The sequence below is a fragment of the Colobus angolensis genome, unplaced genomic scaffold, assembly GCF_000951035.1.
Source record: "Colobus angolensis palliatus isolate OR3802 unplaced genomic scaffold, Cang.pa_1.0 Scaffold259, whole genome shotgun sequence".
In the NCBI taxonomy this organism is placed as follows: Eukaryota; Metazoa; Chordata; class Mammalia; order Primates; family Cercopithecidae; genus Colobus; species Colobus angolensis.
In genome coordinates this window covers 5,203,409-5,223,885 of record NW_012115810.1, presented here as the reverse complement: position 1 = coordinate 5,223,885, position 20,477 = coordinate 5,203,409, and the positions used below count along the sequence as shown (strand labels likewise).

At 38.4% G+C, this 20,477-nt stretch overlaps 1 protein-coding gene across 3 annotated transcripts in view; it reads right to left on the bottom strand.

The window, feature by feature from the left end:
* Positions 1–20,477, bottom strand: part of PLA2R1 (phospholipase A2 receptor 1, 180kDa) — a 134,158-nt gene that overhangs the window by 37,556 nt on the left and 76,125 nt on the right. For all 3 annotated transcript variants that reach the window (XM_011947119.1, XM_011947118.1, XM_011947120.1), the window contains exons 14-20: positions 16,912–16,996; positions 14,350–14,482; positions 13,751–13,786; positions 13,118–13,275; positions 6,658–6,722; positions 5,449–5,552; positions 3,727–3,866 (exon numbers count right to left, since the gene is read on the bottom strand). In XM_011947119.1, coding sequence (XP_011802509.1) covers positions 3,727–3,866; positions 5,449–5,552; positions 6,658–6,722; positions 13,118–13,275; positions 13,751–13,786; positions 14,350–14,482; positions 16,912–16,996 — 721 coding nt within the window. The remainder of the gene's footprint in view (positions 1–3,726; positions 3,867–5,448; positions 5,553–6,657; positions 6,723–13,117; positions 13,276–13,750; positions 13,787–14,349; positions 14,483–16,911; positions 16,997–20,477) is intronic.

The following is a 20,477-nucleotide window of genomic DNA, read 5'->3' as shown; positions in this document are numbered from 1 at the left end:
AAAAAAATAAAAAAATAAAAAAAAAATAAAAATATTTAGCATATATAAGGCATTCCTATAACTCAATAATTAAAAGGCAAATGATCCAATTTAAAAATGGACAAAGGGCTTTAATAGACATTTTTCCAAAGAAGATAAACAAATGGCTAAGAAGCACATGAAAAGATGCTCAACTTCTTCAGATAATAGAGAAATGCAAATAAAAATCACAATGAAATAACACTTAACATGCTCTAGGATGGACATATAATAGCCAGTGTTGGCAAGGATGTGGAGAAATTGTTGAAAACATCATGCGAATAGGCCAGACACAAGGACAAATATTGTATGAGTTTGCTAATATGAAATATCTAGAATAGGCACATTCATAGACATAGAGACTAGATTAGAGGTTACCAGGGGATGGGGAACAGGAAGTTAGTGCTTAATGGTTACAGAGTTTCTGTTTGGGATAGTGAGAATATTTTGGAAATAGAGATGATGGTTGTATAACATTGTGCATATAATTAATGCCATTGAATTGTACACTTGACAATGGTTAAAGTGGCAAATTTTATGTCACATTATTTATGACCATAAAAATGCTTTAAAAAATTAATTGCCAAAGGTTTTAATAAAAGACTTAGTAATACTCAGTGTCTTATTGAATATTATCTACAAGTTTCTCATACTGAAATGTGAAAATAATTTATACCTGGTAGCAAGATTTTATAGTTTCAGAAAATAGGAAATATACAGAAAGTATCAATGATTAAAAAACAGTGTATCTCAATACTATCATAAAGTTTTAGAGTGCAATTACACCACTCTAGAAAATATCTCACAGTGCTGCTGAGCTCATTGTATCATGGGGCTGAGCTGATACGGCAACTCTTGTTTAAAAAAATATTATTAAAGACTTCATGTTTAAAGAGCAGTTTTAGGTTCACAGCAAAGTTAAGAGGAAGGTAAAGGTACAACTTTGGGAGGCCGAGGCTGGCAGATCACCTGAGGTCAGGAGTTCGAGACCAGCCTGGCCAACATGGTGTAATCCCGTTTCTACTAAAAATACGAAAATTAGTCGGGCGTGTTGGCAGGCACCTGTAACCCCAGCTACTTGGGAGGCTGAGGCAAGACAATCACTTGAACCTGGGAGGTGAATGTTGCAGTGAGCCGAGATCATGCCACTGCACTCCAGCCTGGGTGACAGAGTGACAGTCTGTCACACACACACACACACACACACACACACACACAAAAGGAAGGTACGGAGATTTCCCATACATTCCCTGATCCACACATACACAGCCTCCCCCATTATCAACATATCCCATTACCCCAGAATGGTACACCTGTTACAATTGATGAACCTGCATTAACACATCATAACCACCCAAAGTCCATAGTTTACATTAGGGTTCATTCTTTGCATTGTACATTCTATGAGTTTGTACAAATGTCTAATGACATGCATCCACCATTGTGGTACCATACAGAGAATTTTCACTGCTCTGAGAATCTTCCACAACTTCATCCTTCCCTCCCTGCAACACCTGGCAACCACTGATCTTTTTACTGTCTCTCTAGTTTTGTCTTTTCCAGAATGTCATATAGTTGGAATCATATAGTATTGTAGGCTTTTCAGATTGGCTTCTTTCACTTAGTAATATGAATTTAAGTTTCCTCCATGTGTTTTACAGGCTTGATATCTAATTTCTTTTTAGCACTGAGTAATATTCCATTGTGTGGTTGTACCAGTTTATTCATTCACCTACTAGGGACATCTTAATTGTTTCCAAGTTTTGGCAATTAAGAATAAAGATGTTATAAATATCCATGGACAGGTTTTAACGTGTACTTAAGTTTTCAACTCCTTTGGGTAAATACCAAGGAGTGTGATTGCTGGATCAAATGGTAAAAGTATGTTTAGTTTTGTAAGAAACTGCCAAACTGTCTTCCACAGTGGCCGTACCATTCTGCATTCCCACCAGGAGTGAATGAGAGCTCCTGTTGTTCGGCTTCCTTGCCAGTATGTAGTGTTGTCAGTGCTGTGGATGTGGGCCGTTCTAGTAGCTGTGTAGTGGCAAATCACTCATTGTTGTTTTAATTTGCATTTCTGGAGTAGCAGTCCTCAAGTGCCAATGTGAAGTGGCAGGCGTAGGAAGGGGGTAAGACCACCAGACCCAGGGTCAGAAAACAAAAAGTGTGTCTTGGTCTGATGCTTATTCACTGTGAAGTTTCAGAAAAGTCACACAATTTTGTTAGCATCTGTCTTCTCATATGTGAAATGAGGATAGTAATTCTATATATTTATAAAATTCAGTGATACAAGAAATACACATAAAATCAATTAGCTAAGAGGGGAAGTAACTCAAATGTCCACCAATGGATGAATGGATAAACAAAATGTAGTCTATCCATCCAATGGAATATTGTCCGACCGTCAAAAGGAAGCCCTGTCACATGCCAGTGTTGATGAACCTTGAGAGCATTATGCTAAGTGAAATAAGCCAGTCACAAAAAGGCAAATACTGTCTGATTCCACTTACATGAGGTATTTAAAGTAGTCAAATTCAAAGATGCAGAAAGTAGAACAGTAGTTGCCAAGGGGTTTGGGGTAGGAAGAACAGGGAGTCGTTTAATGGGTAGAGTTTCAGTTTTGTAAGATGGAAAAGGCCTGGAGATTTTTTGAATGACAGTGTGAGTATATGATACTTAACACTAGTAAACAGTAAACAAAAATGGCTAGAATGGTGAATTCTATATTGTATTTACAAGAAATTTAAAAAATTAAAAATCAGTGCCAAATATCTAGTGGGTACTCAATGAATGTGTGAAAAACCCAAGCAACCTCATTTCTCAAATTAACAATGGGAGGAAGATCACAAAGGAGAGAAAGGCCTGCCAATATAACTGAACACTTAGATTAAAAATGGGCTGTCCACAATTGAAGAGGAATTTCATATTAGCATATGAAATGATGACACAGTTTGGGTTTTTTAATTTTCTAAGAGTTAAACAATTATAATTTGGGATGCATTTTAATTACTTCCACCTAAGGCCTATAAAGTTATTTTATTATAAAATATGAGGAGTGGAGGGAAAGCCTAGGCCTTAATTGAAAGCAGCATCAGAAATAATAAATCTGGTTTAAAATATCCCCACTGGCAATTTCTTTTTCTTAATTCAAATCTGCATGGAAGCACCAGCTTTATGAGGCTCCAGATGACATTGACCAAGCTAAGTTATTAGTCCCTCAATTCACTAGTGGGCAGAGCTGTATGCCAGCTCCAGGCAGGGAAAACACAAGAGTAGGAGTTGGAGTCTGGGTCCTCTGAAATTTACAACTTATTTGGGAGCAGAACCTAGACACACAGGCATGCAGGCACATACACATGTGCACACACACGCACACACATGAGCGCACACACACATGCATACATACATATGTCACACCTAATGGAACATTCATACAGCACAATAAATGACTATGCCAATGGTAAAACTGAGTATAGAAATGAGGGGCAGTATCCAGGCTGTTTTTGACAAAAATTTTTTGTTCCAAAAGATTTGTTACTAAATGGAAAACTCAAATTTCTTGAAAAATTTCTTGAAAATAGTGACAAAAAAATTCCAGGTCCTATGGTCAACTCACAGCTTTTAAAAGTCACTTCCACTTTTTGAACACTTTCCAAAATTAGTGTCTACAAAAGAGAAACAAAGGCATCTTTTCAAAGACAAGCTTACCTTATAGTTAAAATATAGCCATCCTTTGGGACACGTTCCATGTTGTTTCGGTGTATCTTTCTTTTTCTCTATGAGCCAAACCTTTTTTCGTTTACAGATACTAGGCATAGAAACTGAACACTCTTCGCTACCCCAGAGTCCTGGAGGAGAAAATGGGTTAGAAAAGGTTTAGGAACAATGGCAATTCTTTGAAGGCATTCTCTATTGATCGCTATTTTCATGACTGCTATGGTTTTTCATAATTTATTTTTTAAAATCTAGAAACTGAACTAAACTACTGATGATAGATTTCTCTAGGGACAACAGTTAACTGGGCAAGGGGCTAAATCAGTAATTTTAATTTAAGAATGTAGAAATTTTACAAATTAAAAAAATCTAAATAAATACTGCAATTTGAATCATAGAACTGATTAAAATCTTAAGAGTATTTGACTTGTGTAGCAAAAGAATACTTCGTAGGGTAACAATTTCATTTTAAAACCTTCAACTTCAATGTACAGAGAGGAAAAAGATTCTAAAACAGTAGATAATTTCTACTTTAAAATTCTTTAGAAAATATAATAATTTAGAAAAATTAACTCAAGAACTTCCAAGAAAATAGCATTTCTTAACACTCACCCTTAAATAAAACAGACTCACATATAGACTTGTCTTCAGTAAGATATATCCTCAAATTCTCAGCCTCTGACAAACTGACTGCTTTTTTTTTTTAAATTTAGAAGAGCTATATTTTCAGAATAAAGATTATAGAATGCATTGTATTGGCATCCAAGTCATAAATTCTAGAACAGGGCAGAATGCATGCCAATTGCAAGGGCAGGCTCAGTTTTCTAGATCAGGAATATGAGCCCAAAAGATGTTGGCATTTTGAAGGAGGGGCTGGAAGGCTATTTTCAATGCAGATTAGTTGCTATTCTCCCAGACTCTCAAAACAGTCCTTTCTGTAGGCTGTTGTGACACCTGCTGGTAAAAGCAAGCTGATTAACCACAGGGATTTTCCTTTCCTAATTCTCTGCAGAAGCCCTCACACTCAAAATTATTTTCCATGTTTATCCCTTTCCTGGTCTGGGGCACGGGTTAGTTATGAATCTGTTAGAGTAACGGATATCATTATCTTTTATTGGTTAGAAAGAAGGGAAATGAGTGGACAATCAACCTAACTACACTGCACTGAGAAAGAGAATTAAAAAAACCAATCTTCAACTTAAATGTGCTTCTAAATCCAACTTGCAAACAGTTGCCATTCTAAAGCAGGCAACGATTGATGCCAGGTATTAAAAGAAAAAAAGAATACTGACTTGAATCAAAACATTTATTAGATAGGACAATGGAAGTAAATTTCACAGATGTTAAAGTTCTGGCCCATTATAAATTGCATATAGGAATATATATATTTTTTAAGTGCTTCCATTGAAATGTCATAGGGAAAAGTATTTGTCAGGCATTTTCTTTTTTAACAGTTTTATTGGGCCCATTTCTGGTGCTGTTTTGATTTATGAGGAAGGACTTATTCAGATGTAAATTATTTACGAGAACATGAATACATGGATTGAACAGAAAAAATGTCCATCCTTAAGCCTTATGGCAGACAAAACTGAGCACATCAACTGAAAAGAGAAATACACAGAAACTTCTCATGGAAATGATGCAAGGAAAAAACTCTAAGTCTCCTGAAAATTATCAGTTTGTATTATAAACCCAAAAATGGGTAAGTAAAATAACCTGTTATAGAAGAAATAAAGCCACATCTCTGGCTCTGATTGTTCACAGTTCTTTCTCTTCCTGTGTCCCAATTCTGGTATATCACTGGTGTTCCATCTCTCCAGCTGTGGGAAGATTAAAAATGTTAAGGTCTTCTCGCATTCTGCATGTCCAGTCTCCAACATCATTCTTAGTGTTCTGAGGTAGGGATTGAGGATATAATATTCTATTAAATTTAAAAAAATACTCAGCCGGGCGCGGTGGCTCAAGCCTGTAATCCCAGCACTTTGGGAGGCCCAGACGGGTGGATCACGAGGTCAGGAGATCAAGACCATTCTGGTTAACATGGTGAAACCCCGTCTCTACTAAAAAATTCCAAAAAACTAGCCGGGCGAGGTGGCGGGCGTCTGTAGTCCCAGCTACTTTGGAGGCTGAGGCAGGAGGATGGCGTAAACCCGGGAGGCGGAGCTTGCAGTGAGCTGAGATCCGGCCACTGCACTCCAGCCCGGGCGACAGAGCCAGACTCCGTCTCAAAAAAAAAACAAAAAACAACAACAACAAAAAAAACTCATATGCAGCATAGTGCCTATAGTTAACAATATTGTATCATATACTTAAAATTTTTCTAAAGGAGTAGATTTTTTTTGAGATGGAGTCTCGCTCTGTCACCCAGGCTGAGTGCAGTGGCACGATCTCGGCTCACTGCAGCCTCTGCCTCTTAGGTTCAAGCGATTCTCCTGCCTTAGCCCCCTCAAGTAGCTGGGACTACAGGTGTGCATCACACCACGCCCAGCTAATTTTTGTATTTTTAGTAGAGACGGGGTTTCTCCATGTTGGCCTGGTGTCGAACTCCTGACCTAAGGCGATCCGCCTACCTTGGCCTCCCAAAGTGCTGGGATTACTGGTGTCAACCACCGCGCCCAGCTAAGAGGGTAGATTTTATGTTAAGTGTTCTCATCACAAAAATGAATGAATTAGTGAATAAATAAATAAATGAACAGAGCAGGAGAGAAAGCTTTTGGAAGTGATGGATATGTTTATGGCTAGATTGTCGTGATGGTTTCATAAGTGTATTCTTTAAAAACTTCTCATGTCTTTGTTAGAGAAGTGAAAATTTATAAGTTAATGTTTGAAGGGTATTCAACAAATTGATCACTAAAATTGAATCCAATCATTCTGCAAATAAAACCTGTCAAACAAAATTAAATGCAAATGAATCTAGGTTCATACCGAAATTCATCATTGGCTTTTTCTTCTTGAAGTCCAATCCACCAGCTTGCACCATACTTTGATAGCTATTAAAAGAAATTTAAAAAGTCAGCATTTATTCTACTTGCTTTCCTTTTTCACTATTAAGATTAATGGGGTTGCTGCTAGTGGCTTTCTATTCTTCAGTATTTTACCCAGTTATCTAAGGAAGAGTATACTAAGGCCTAGCATCTTGAGAAAACCTGAAACTTCATTATTCTAAAATATTCCCTCCTCATTATGAAGAAAAACTGGAATCAAACATGGAAAATAATTTTAGTTTCATACAACTTGAAAAGTAATGTTTCTAACTCTCTAAGAAGGATTTAAAAAGTAATATTAGAAAATGAATTCATTTTCTGACAAAAATTTATTGGCTTATCCTCTCAGTTATTTACCCTCTTGGTGATTTATAATTCATTGCATATGTCACATGTATTTGAAAAACAATTTAAGGTATCAAGGCATCATTAGTGTAAAGATACTGATTTTAGGTATTAGTCTGATTGCTAAGCTTTAAACAGTATAAGCTTTCCTTCCCATTCAAATAGAGAGACACAATATAGGACAAAAGAATACTACAGAACGCCCAGTGTTTGACAACTAGAAAATTATCCTTTTGATGAATCATGTCCTTTGTAGGGACATGGATGAAGCTGGAAACCATGATTCTCAGCAAACTAACCCAGGAACAGAAAACCAAACACCGCATGTTCTCACTCATAAGTGGGAGTTGAACAATGAGAACACATGGATGCAGGGAGGGGAACATCACACACTGGGGCCTGTTGGGGGGCAGGCGGCTGGGGGAGGGATAACATTAGGAGAAATACCTAATGTAGAAGACGGGTTGATGGGTACAGCAAACTACCATGGCACATATATACCTATGTAACAAACCTGCACGTTCTGCACATGTATCCCAGAACTTAAAGTATAATAATAAAAAAAGGAACCAGATTTATATGTGTCAATATGGACACATTTCAAAATATGTACTTTTTTAAATATAAAATTAAACTGTTTAACAAAAAATTGGAATTTTAATAGATTATAAATTCTATGTTAACAGAGTGATATAGTTATCATAAAAAAACCCATTTAATCTAAGATTGTATTAGTAATGTTGTAGTGTTCAGAATAAAGGTAGTAAAAATTAGTAAGGAAATAGAAGACTTGAACGACAACAACAAAAGGAAAATAATCCTTTTACATTTTATTAATTTTACACCATTATTAATCACTTGGACCTAAGTACAATAAAGTATAGAATTAAAGTATCATGTGCATGCATCTGCGTGCGCACGTGCACACACACACACACACACGTTAGGGCAGATGTACTGACTTATGACCCAGGAAATTGCAATTCCCTCTTTAACTATAAAAGAGGAAGAGGCAGTAAGGGTTTTTCTAAGACCTGTAAATCAGTATACTTAATGGTGGAGGGGTATGTGTGCGGTGTGTGTTGAACTGTAACTTAATTTTTATATGCGAAAATCCTGTTAATTTGAAGGCATTATATATTTAAATTTGTACTCTCATTTCTTCTGTAAAGACATGGGAAGAAATTTTAAGATATATTATTTTTCCATAGGAATTTCAGCTCTCCATACAACAGAACCCAATAGTCCTCTAACAATCTAATTTATAAACAGGTATTTTTATTCTGTAAACAGCGTGGCTGTTTGTCATATCAGCAATTTGAGAATAATGCAAGATGGAACAACTGTAATTTTGGATCCCTGAGGTGTTGTTTCCTGGACGTGTTCTTACAGGCTGAATTCAGATTCCCATTGTCAGACTTTGGAATGGGTCCACTGAGACTGGCTGTGAACTCAGTGGGGGAACCACAACAATTTCATTCAATCATTCTATCTAAAGAGGTTTCATGTGCCACAGGACTGGAAATCATGGCCTGGATTGTTCACTGCCCCAATTAAAGACCTCTAAAGAGGAATTATAACCACTGCATCTTAAGTGGCATATTTATTACCACCTCAATTATGGCATGGTAACTTCCACATGGTACATCACAACCTGCTGTGATATGGCACAGAACTGAACTTCATAGGAGATGCTAGAAGATATCCAGAATGGAACATCCAATGTGAAAATGGATGTTTGAAATTTTAGCTTAGGAAGGCCGCAACAATAGAAGACTTATTAATATGTGTTTGCATAAAGAAATGTGATAGAGAACTAAGCTCAGGGCTTAAAAAATGTCATATGAACACGCACTTTATAACATCAACTATGTTTTGGTATATACAAACAGCCATTATAGTTAGCGTCATATGGAAACAGCATTTACCAAAAACAAACAAACAAAACCCCACAGTGACAGTCAATATATTAATCCATAAAGCAATATAAGGAAGAACAACCTGTCATCTTTTAAAATGCTCCCATCAAGAATGACAAAGTGATATTTTGGAGAAGGACTAATAGATTTGATATGTATTTTAAGAAGCACTTAGAAATAAAAATTTAATAATAATGGTAAATTGCCATTTCAAAATGACAACACTGCAAAACAGTGTAAAAATGTCAGACAAGTGGACTGATTAGCTAGTAGTTTGTGTCAAACAAGTCCTAAAGTGCTTGCAGCTTTTTTTCAGCATTAATGTGATTATCAAGATGGCTCAAAAAATAAATTCACTCTGATTATGCTTTACGGTCTTCTGTTACTCAAAGAGTGGGAGAGAAAATATTGACATTCTTTTTCCAAGATGGAAACATTTTTTTAAAATTTATTTGCTTCGGGTTTTTAAAACTGTATCTAGCTTTCCTGCTCATAATTAATTTTTTGACACTGCAACTAAATGTTAGTTTCCTTTTTCACAATTCTAATCACTGCTCTTCTTAGGGGAGCCATACAAAGCACATATGTAATTTTAAAAATATTTAATTATTTATTTGTGCTTTCCTACATTTATAAGATAGATGTGAGACAGAAGTGAGTGGAATGATCTCTATACATCTTGCTCCTCATCATGGAATGAAATAGCTTCTGGGGCCGGGCGCGGTGGCTCAAGCCTGTAATCCCAGCACTTTGGGAGGCCGAGACGGGCGGATCACGAGGTCAGGAGATCGAGACCATCCTGGCTAACACGGTGAAACCCCGTCTCTACTAAAAATACAAAAACTAGCCGGGCGAGGTGGCGGGCGCCTGTAGTCCCAGCTACTCCGGAGGCTGAGGCAGGAGAATGGCGTGAACCCGGGAGGCGGAGCTTGCAGTGAGCTGAGATCCAGCCACTGCACTCCAGTCCGGGCGACAGAGCGAGACTCCGTCTCAAAAAAAAAAAAAAAAAAAAAGAAATAGCTTCTGGATTGACCCATTCCAGTAGGATGTTCTTAGGTATAGGGTTTCTTTCTTACAAAATGTGAACACCACTATCACCACCACCACCATTAAGTGCCCGAGGTAGGCACAAATTATGCATGAATAAGAATTTCTTGGAAAGCAACAACTTTCTTCTTTCCAATTTGATATCCTTTCCCCTTGGACCCTGCAATAGACTAAATGTTTGTGTCCCCCTAAAATTTACATATTGAAATCCTAACTCTCAAGGTGACATATTACAAGGCAAGTGGCAGGTGATAAGGTCATGATGGCCGTGGCGGGCGGGGGGAGGGGGTCTCATAAATGGGATTAGTGCCCTTAGAAGGGGGCCCTGGAAAGTTCCTTTGCCCCTTCCACTATATAAGTATACATATGAACCAGGAAGTGGGCATTCACCAGGTATCAAGTCTGCCAATGCCGAGATCTTGAATTTCCAGCCTCCAGAAATGTGAGCAATAATTTTCTGTTGTTTGTAAACTGCGTAGTCTATAGTGTTTTGTTATAGCAGCCTGAAAAGACTAGGACAGTCCCCCCGGCCCCGTTCTCACTATTCAAATCCTATACCTTCCCATAATTTTCTTTTGTAGCACAGTGGGGAGATTAGTCAGCACCTTACCCATGAAACTGATGCGGCATTCTACATCAACATGGTCATAGGCCAGGTGACAATTTTGCCATATGAGGCACCATAAAGTTTGTCTGATTTGAGATCAGAATCCTCAACTAGATCATGGCAGTGGCTATTATGAATCAAACTGCTCAGCCTGTGGGGTTTCACCCTTCCCTTCTATGGGAGGCATTAACTGTGCCATCCCCACTGGCTTCCCAGCTTCCAAAGATTAGGAGATGAATTAAGAGGAAAGGTGAAGACAGAAGATCTACTGAAGTTCCCAGCAGAGCTAAGCTCTGTTGGAAAGATCAAAGAAACCCTTCATTGTTCATGTCTGAGACAAAGCTGGCAGTCATGTTTTGGGGAGGATTTTGGAACTAGCATTTTGATGTAATGAAGACATTGTGCTCTTACATGCCCTGACACCACTGTTCCACTGTCACAGGCAGCACCATATAGGGTTTTTGCATGACTGGATAAGTAAGATGGCCTGGGTTTCTTTCCAAATTCCACCACTTAGCTGCTGTGTAACCAAGTTGCTTAACCTTTTTGAAGTCTTAGCCTCCTCACTTGTAAAATGTACTAATAATAGACTTCCCACAGAGGGTTCTTGGGAAGATTACATTTTAGTACTTATCGTAGTACCTGACACAGTTATGGTAAGTACGGCCAAATATTAGCTCTTTCTGGGATGTATACTTTGCATGCCTATGGATTAGTTTTCAGCCATTCATCTGGTCTCTTGTTATTGCTCTCTGAGGTGAGAAGTATGGTGTTGGGCTAAAGAAATATGTATTTTCCGACACCATGATATGGAATTGAACATGCTCATATTGAACATTATGATTTTGGCTTGAGTGTTCCATTTGTAACAGTGGAAGGGTGACAAAATAGTGTACAAATTTATTATGAGGAACATTCCAGATCTAGTGGTTGTTCTGCCACCGAGTTTCTGTGGAACCACGTGATTGTTATCTAACTTCTCTTTTTCTTGGCTTCTCCATCAGAATGTAGCAGGAGTCCTGACCTGCTTGTACCTCATGGGCTGTATGTGCAACAGACAGGATACAGAGACAGTAAATCCCCATGAACTGTGAGGAAAGACATTTCTTTTTCTTTTTCAAGTCTAGGATGCTTTAATACAGGGCTTCATTTTATAGTCAACTTACAAAGATATAAAAAGATGATAGGGCTAGAAAGGATTCCTGAAGATCATGAAATATGATTAAATTACAGGAAAAGAAAATGGCTTTTTCTTGCTTTCAAAGCTTCCAAGGGAAAGTTGGGAGTGAGGATTTCCTGCCTTCATGCCTCCATTGTAATTTGTACTCTCTGTGCCCTTTCTATTTACTACATCATATCATTTCTAGCTTCTTTATTTTATTTTATTTTTTTTTTTTGAGGCGGATTCTCGCTCTGTCGCCCGGGCTGCAGTGCAGTGGCGGGATCTCAGCTCACTGCAAGCTCGGCCTCCCGGGTTTACGCCATTCTCCTGCCTCAGCCTCCCGAGTAGCTGGGACTACAGGCGCCTGCCACCTCGCCTGGCTGGTTTTTTGTATTTTTTAGTAGAAACGGGGTTTCACCGTGTTAGCCAGGATGGTCTCGATCTCCTGACCTCGTGATCCGCCCGTCTCGGCCTCCCAAAGTGCTGGGATTACAGGCTTGAGCCACCGCGCCCGGCCCCACACGATGTTTTAAAGTATATATATCCAGTCTTTTTAAAAACAGAGACTGTATCTCATACATTTTTGCATCTTTGACAAATACCCCAGTGCCTGGCACATACTCTCTAATTAATGCTTACTGAAGGAACACACTGACAAGTACACTATTCTTGGCCAGTTTATTTTATTATTTAATGGGTCTTGCATGTTTCTTTCTTACTAGCTTAGTTCTGCAAGGAGTTAAGTAGCCTTTCTCTACCTTAAGTTGAAATAGAAAACTACTCCTTACTATTTTCTGTATATTAGTCTTTACAAACTTAAAAATAATGTACTCTTGTAAGATCTGAAGCTTTAAAACTGCCCCATCCCCCGGGTATTCCTCATCCCTCATTTGAGCTTAGTTTTCCCCTGTGGCGTTTATCCACTTATTTTTTTCTAATATATTATATAATTCTATTTACTCGTATTGATTATGGTCCTTCTTCCCAGATGAGAATATAAACTCCATGAAGATAGGAATTTGGGTCTGTAGAACCTCATGAAACAATCTCGACATGCTCACCATTATTGCTAACAAAGAGTGAAGAGGAGGGAAATGACTGAGCAATACAGTAAACCTGTATCTCTATTATTTTTTCTCAATCTCTGTAACAGAAAAAAAAACAATTCTCAAAAATCTATGGTTTTACTGAAATCTATGGCTTTTACTGAAATTTAAATAAATATCCGAAGTCAAACCGAGAAAACCATCCCTCCCTCCGTCCTAAGGGCAAAAGAAGGCGCTAAACTCTGAATTTTTGGTGGTGAGTTATGTTCAAGTACCATTTTAATTTTGCTGTGGATGAATTCTTGCTCATGTGCAGAATGAATTGTAAGAAGATCACTGTGCAGCCAGCTACAGACAAACCCAAAATTCGACCATTCTGAGGCAAAGGTATGAAAAAGGTATTCTGCATCCTGATAAAAGAGCCAGGGTACATCTGAAAGAAAAAGAAACAGTGAAAATAGTGCCGAAAAGATAAATAGGCATGCTAGGATTCACCTCAAATTTGTGATTTGGTCACTCAGCATTAAAAATAATTGTATATACACACACACAAATTTGCACACACACACACACCGCACACACACACAGACACATGCACATAAATAGATAAATAACTTGCTTTTTTTCCTTGGTCTATCTCTTGCAAGATACCTTCACCAGGATTAAAAGATCAGGGGTAGATACATATTCTAAAATCACATGTCATAAAAATGATTGACGATAGTAGTCCTTAACCATATTTAATGACTACATTTGTTAATTATTAATTTGAACAAATTAGCTCGAGGTTGACACGAGAAAAGAGAGGCTTGATTTGAGAAATATAACAACACATTAATGCTATATAGTAGCACTTATATGGTATATATTAATAATTAGAAATTCAAGAGCTGCAGAGTCGTTCTTACCGTACTGGTACCACAAAGGAATCTTGGGTTTCACATCTGCAAAGTGAAAGCAAATCACTTTGACTGATCTTACTTCTCAAGTGCATTGTCTGTGAATTACTTCAGCTCTAAACACACTATTTTGTCCTTCATCTTTTAAAATATCACTTTAAAACAGGTACATTGTGCTGTTTGGAATATGTGGTGAGTTCTCACACTTGAAGAGGAGGCTCCAGAGAGGCTTCTGATTAAAGAACGAAGGACATGAGCACTTGCTGAGGCCACTGTGTGTCACACACTGTACTAGGTGCTTCCACTTACTCGTTGTACAAGTAATTCCGTTTACTTTGTAATGTCAAAGTGACATTTCTCCCGGACTATACTTGCACTATAAATATTCTGGAATATTAGCTGGTTACCTTAGTTCCCAGTGAACTACCTTGGCATCCTGCATTGGTGTCACTTTTTCTCATTTCGTATAGAAACATTTTTTGCTACAATAGTGTAATTTGGTTTATCATGCAGGTTGTTGATATTGTGGTTCGGGATGTTTAAACTGAGAAAGTACTAGAGATTATTAGAAATCAAACACATAGCAAAGATCTTATTACTATTTTTACCTCTTGGGATTTTGCATATCCATTCACGTTTGGAACCACAGTGTAAGGGCAGCAATGTTTTGTTTGCCTTATAAACAGCACAGTTTCTTGCATCTTCTCCAAAATAATTATTGTCTAAAAACGAAGAGACCACCTGCAGCAGATGAAGGTCATTATTTCTTAATGATGATCCCCCCACAAAGTTTCAAAAGATCAAAAAGGGCATCCCTGTACATAAGCATTATAGGCTTCTACAGGAAGCTTCAGAAATGTCTGGATGTCATTCTAGTTGGAGGTTATTTCACATTTGTGAAGAATAAGCTAATCAATATTTAGCTTTTTAAATTTAAAGATGCTTAAAAAAAAAAAAAAGCCGGACATGGTGTCTAACACCTGTAATCCCAGCACTTTGGGAGGCCGAGGTGGGCGGATCACAAGGTCAGGAGATTGAGACCATCCTGGCTAACACGGTGAAAACCTGTCTCTACTAAAAACACAAAACCAAAAAATTAGCCGGGCGTGGTGGCGGGCGCCTGTAGTCCCAGCTACTCAGGGAGGCTGAGGCAGGAGAATGGCGTGAACCTGGGAGGCGGAGCTTGCAGTGAACAGAGATCACGCCACCGCACTCCATCCTGGGTGACAGAACAAGACTCTGTCTCAAATGAATAAATAAATAAAATAAAAATAAAAAAAGGTACGCTACTCCTTTCTCCAGAAGGAACAAATGAAACGCAAGCTTTTTTTTGCATCTTTTTCCAACTGGGAACATTTTCTAGCCTGGGTAGACTTAGGGACTCAAGGGTGTGCCAGATCTTGGTATTAACTTTGATTTTGATTACTTTGAACATATGCTAAGTTTTTTGCCTCTAATAACTAAATTCTGAGCCATAGTTAGCTTTAATCAGGAATCTATCAGGTCACTTTCCATGAATGACCACATAACTCATATAATTCACATTACAAGGGTATTAAAGACTCAACCTTCTCAATTATTTAATGACTACCTCACAGAAGAATGGATGGACAACAAGTAAAATTGGGGTAAAAATTTGGGGGAAAAAAGGATGCTTTTAAATCCCTTATGTTCCTCCTCAAACATGTACACCGTCATGCAATAATTCATCTATCTTAAATATATATAGCCTCGGGTTCAGAAAATGGTGTGACTTGAATTCATTTTGTCCAACAGATATTGGTGAGAAGCTCGGCCACTGTTTCATGGCCTTATCTAATTTATTCTGACCCAGATTGTCTATTCCTCTCCTATTACTGATGAGTTTGTTACACTAAAACAAAAGAAAGTGTTCTCAACCTCTATGTATCACATTTTCTTTTTCAAGTACTATATTGACTTGAACCACCCAGCTGTCCCATGTAGTGGCTGCCATTTATGGGGCAAATTGACCCTGCTATGCCTTTTCTGTTTTCTGAGCCTTGGTTTCTTTATCAGCAAAATAGATTAGTGGGGCTGAATGACCTTTAAAATCTCTTCCTACTCTCTCCTACAAACCTCTTCCTTGACACTAATTTGAACACCACCTTGGTACGGGGCTTTCTCTATTGTTTTTTACTACTTCAAAGTTTGGCTACTGATATTTTGCCAACCGTGAGGTATTATAGCATTGTGACTTTGGAGTCAGACAACCTGTGTGCAAATCCTGGCTCTCCTATGTATTATTTTAGGCAAACCACTTAATCATTCTAATACCCATGGTACTGAGTTATTGTAAGGATGAAATGAGATCATGTAGGAGTGCATTCAGCTCGGTGCTCAGAACAATATGAGGACTCAATCGACAGCAGTTGTATGAAGTGCTCACTGCGGTCTCTCAGGAGTCGCCCCATTTCACAGGTGAAAGTGAATAATGTGATTTTTCATGTGCCGTAGGATGGATCCCACTTCAATCTAGGATACTACTTCAGTTTTTTTCCCTGTCATTTTGAGAAAAATGTGAGAATTACCAATTGCAACTGAAAAAAAAAATGCAATAGTGAGTTCTCTCTGTCCTTCATAGAGGTTTGCAAGTATGGGGATGAATGAAAAACAAGATTTTTTTCCTTCTGGAACAACTTGCTCTAGAAGGTGATATTTCTAAAACTTGCATTACTGTCCTTTCAGAGTGAGGTAAATGAAAAATCATTCTCCAAAATAATCTTCCTTTCATTATGACACGGACAAGGTTCCCATACTCAGACATCAGGTGCAGGATAGGGAGGTACAGGGTAAAGGGAGTCTTGTGTTATTTAAAAGAATAGCTGCTTCTCCGCCAGAGAGACTCTTCATATAGGAGATGGTTTGGGGGGGACTTTTTGAAGGTTTTTTATTCTTTTCCAGGATGGTTTGGGGAGACTTTTTGGAGGTATTTGATACTTTTTCAGGCTGAGATTGTACAATGGCCTCAGAACAATGTGGCCAGCAAACATTTCCCAGGACCTTGCCAAATAATTCTCCTGGTACCAAGGTCTGGTGCAGTTTTGTCACGGGAGCTCTGGCCATCATTTCTAGGTTCTCTTGGTTTACCATGTGGTTCTGGGGCCACTTGTTTTGAATCCATCCCTTTTCTCCAGTTTGAAAAGACTTACAGGAGTTCTATCAGACCACTCCCACGAGCCAGCATTCAGTGGGTTTCGTTTATTAAATCCAATCCAGAACTGCCTTTCTTCTGTCCTGTGAAGAGAAGAAACAAAAGCTTTGCCTTTCCCATCAAATTTACAGCATTATGTGACAGGTTAAAAAACATTCAAAAATATTCATGTATGCAGGAAACAGCTGATGCTACTGGCAGGATTGATCAAGTCAACAAGCAATGCACATTTTAAATGTGCAAAACGCTGTGCTATGACATGAACTGAGAGAAGAATAAGCCTCACATTCTATTTCTCTTGGTTTGTGTGATTTGCTCACAGGTGATATACAGTTGGGGAAAAGTCAGCTTTTATTGAGAACATGAGTTTCTCATCAGGAATTAGCAAAGCCTTTCAGTCAGGACAAGAACACATGAAAAGAAAATTGGTAAGAAATTTTGGAAATCTCTAGCCAAGAGGACCTTTCGCTACTATACTGTGTGTTTACTACTTCACTATACTATTTATTCTACTTTACTATGCTTTGATTTGTTGTTCTTTTGTTAAACGTTCATGTATTCTCTGAAAGTCAGCCATCATCATCTTCATTGAATAAAAGGTACACAGTAGGTTTTTTTTTTTTTTCAGATATCAACATAAATAATTCTAAAGCCAGTCACCCTGAGCCATGGTAGATTAACTTCAGTCATCACCATTGGTTTAGACTTGGCGAGAAGCTCCACAGAGAGTCACCGTCTCCTCTATGAGGCAGAGTACAAATGTGTCCAGAGTCCTCAATCAATCGAGTAATAAAGCCTAATTGTGCAATGAACCATCTCACTAAGATCATTTTCTGAGAATAATTTTGAAGAATCAAAGATTTAAAAGATTCAGATGTCAGGACAGATACTTTATTTTCCTTTGTGCAGAGAAGCAAACCTATTCTGAGGAATTCCTTCTCAGATATGTCAGCTACTCTGCCTGGATGACACAAATTAAAAGCAAATTCAACTTAGAAATCCAAGAGATCACTGGTGCCCAGTTGGTCACTGTCATGATGACACCTTACATTGAAGGTTGGGAGAAGGTGAGAATGGCCACCTTCGGTTTAAGCCAAGCACACTAATCTCCATGGCATAGGCTGAAAATCCATGTCACTCTCCTGGTGTTGTGACCTTTGTCTTTCCTCACTGAATTCAGAGATCTATGTCTTTCCTGCTATATACTGGCTCCTGGAAGGTGAAATGGTATTTACTTTCTCTTCATCAGTTTCCTGAAATTGTATAACATTTAATAAACACACATGTATGTGCATACGTGTGTGTGTGTTTGTATGTCTGATTAATAAAATAGAAATAGAAAAGCAGTGCCATAGGAAGGAAAAGCAGCACACCTGCTATACCTGCTAACTATGAGATCTGGTATGTTTGCTATAATTAAGCATCAGATTTGACTGAATTCTCTTGTAATCTGGGAATAAAGTGAAATATACACAGTTATTGATAATTTTTTTTTTTTTTTGAGACAGGGTCACACTGTCACCCAGGCTGGAGTATAGTGGCACAATCTTGGCTCACTGCAACCTCCTCTTCCTGGGCTCAACTGATACTCTTACCTCAGCTCAGTCTCCTGAGCTGGTACTACAGATGTGTGCCACTACACCTGGCTTTTTTTTTTTTTTTTTTTGTATTTTTTTGGTAGAGTTGGGGTTTTGACCATGTTGCCCAGGCTGTTCTCTAACTCCTGGGCTCAAGCAATCTGCCTCGGCCTCTCAAAGTGCTACAATTACAGGTGTGAGTCACTGCGCCCAGTCAAGAATGCCCAGCTGGAGTGCAGTGGCAAAATCATACCTCACTGTAACTTCGAACTAGGTTTTGCTGGGACTACAGGAGTGGCCACCACACACGGCTAATTATGAAATTTTTTTGGTACAAACTGAGTCTCACTATGCTGCCTAGGATGATCTTGAATTCCTGGCCTTAAGTGTTCCTTCCACCTTGGTATCCCAAAGTCCTGTGACCCACTGTGCCTGGCTCATATTATACGGCTTTTGTGATCAGATATTGAAAAACTATGATTTGATAGATGCTTGGGACTAAATTCTATGAGACATTTTAAGCATGAGAACTTATATAAACAGAAATGACAGTGACATTTGATCTTAAAGCAAACTGGGAAGCAGTTTGTGTGTGGTTGTCATATGGCAAACCTCACTAAAATGCAAAGGCCGAATATGCAAATATGTTCTGCAGGAAGCTAAAGTAATGAAGTAAAATGTAACTTTGAACAATGGAGACTATCACCTATTCCTTGGATTTATGGCCTCAGACCTGGCTGATAATCCAATTAGCCAGGAAGCTTCTTAAACTTTTCTTCAGACTCAGAGAGTCTGACTCAGCAGCTCTGGTGTGAGGCCAGAAAGCTCTGTAAAAAAGGTGTCCCCACCAAGTGTGATGAGGAGCCAGGTTCCTGAGTCATGGCCTCATGTCAGCATTTCCCGAAGGGACTAGCAGTTCTGTGGGATGTCAATAAGTGTTCTTAAAAAAGGGATTTGTGGTCAAAGAAAGTGCTTCCTTCTAGAACCCTTTATGATGCTAATGTACATGGCAAATCTCCAAGACTGTACATTGTTTTGCAAACATATTTTACCATAAAATCTCCTTCCTTCCCTGCAGAATGCTGCACAAGACTCACATGGAGAGATGTCAAAAACTCCCAGCTTTAAGGTCATTGTTGTAGATGTGGAAGATGAATAATTTGATAGATGTTGCATGTTAATCTTTTCATGGGAATGTCCTACAAGGAAACTTGTGGGAAAGGCGAGGAGGATTTTCCTCAAAAAATAGTACGGGATTTTTCTCTGGGATTCAGGCCAGTGTTTCATTGAGACTTCAGATTTCCAGAGCTCGAAGCAGAGTACCTATTATTATAGTTGTTTTCATTAAATAAATATACAGAGCCATGGAGTTGTGCTGATCACAACATCCTCAGAGGCAGGATTTCGTCTGTCACATCTACTGAGTTCTCCAACCAGCTATGCATGTAACTGTGCCCCTTCCACAGAAGATACTCTCACAGTGCAGGCTGACTGACAGAACATTCCAAAGTGAGAGGCCAAAGTGGGGAGTGGGGGGTTCACAGGAAGGGGACAAGATGACTGTCTTCAAATATTTGAAAATAGCATAGATTTGATCTGTATTTGCTCTAGCTCAAATTGAGGGGAGGCAGATTTCTAGCTTATTAGAAAACTGCTCTTTGAAACTAACCTTCTGCAATGGAACAGGCTTTCTCCCAAATAAGAAGCATTCTGAAATTGGAAGGAATTATGCAGACAGCGGATGACCACGGTATGTGGTGGGAGGTAGCACAAGACAGTTTAGAGTTCTTCCAATTTAAGCTTGAATTTCTAACTCCACTGAATTCAAGGATCTGTAAACTTGCAAGGTGGATACAGATAAGAGAAAGTTTGTTTCCTCAAATGAAAACTTAGGAGGTTGGGTTGGAATTCAAAAAAAAATTACTGGGACTCTTTTTTTTTTTTTTCCAAACAAAATCTTACATAGGATCGAATTATATACAAAATA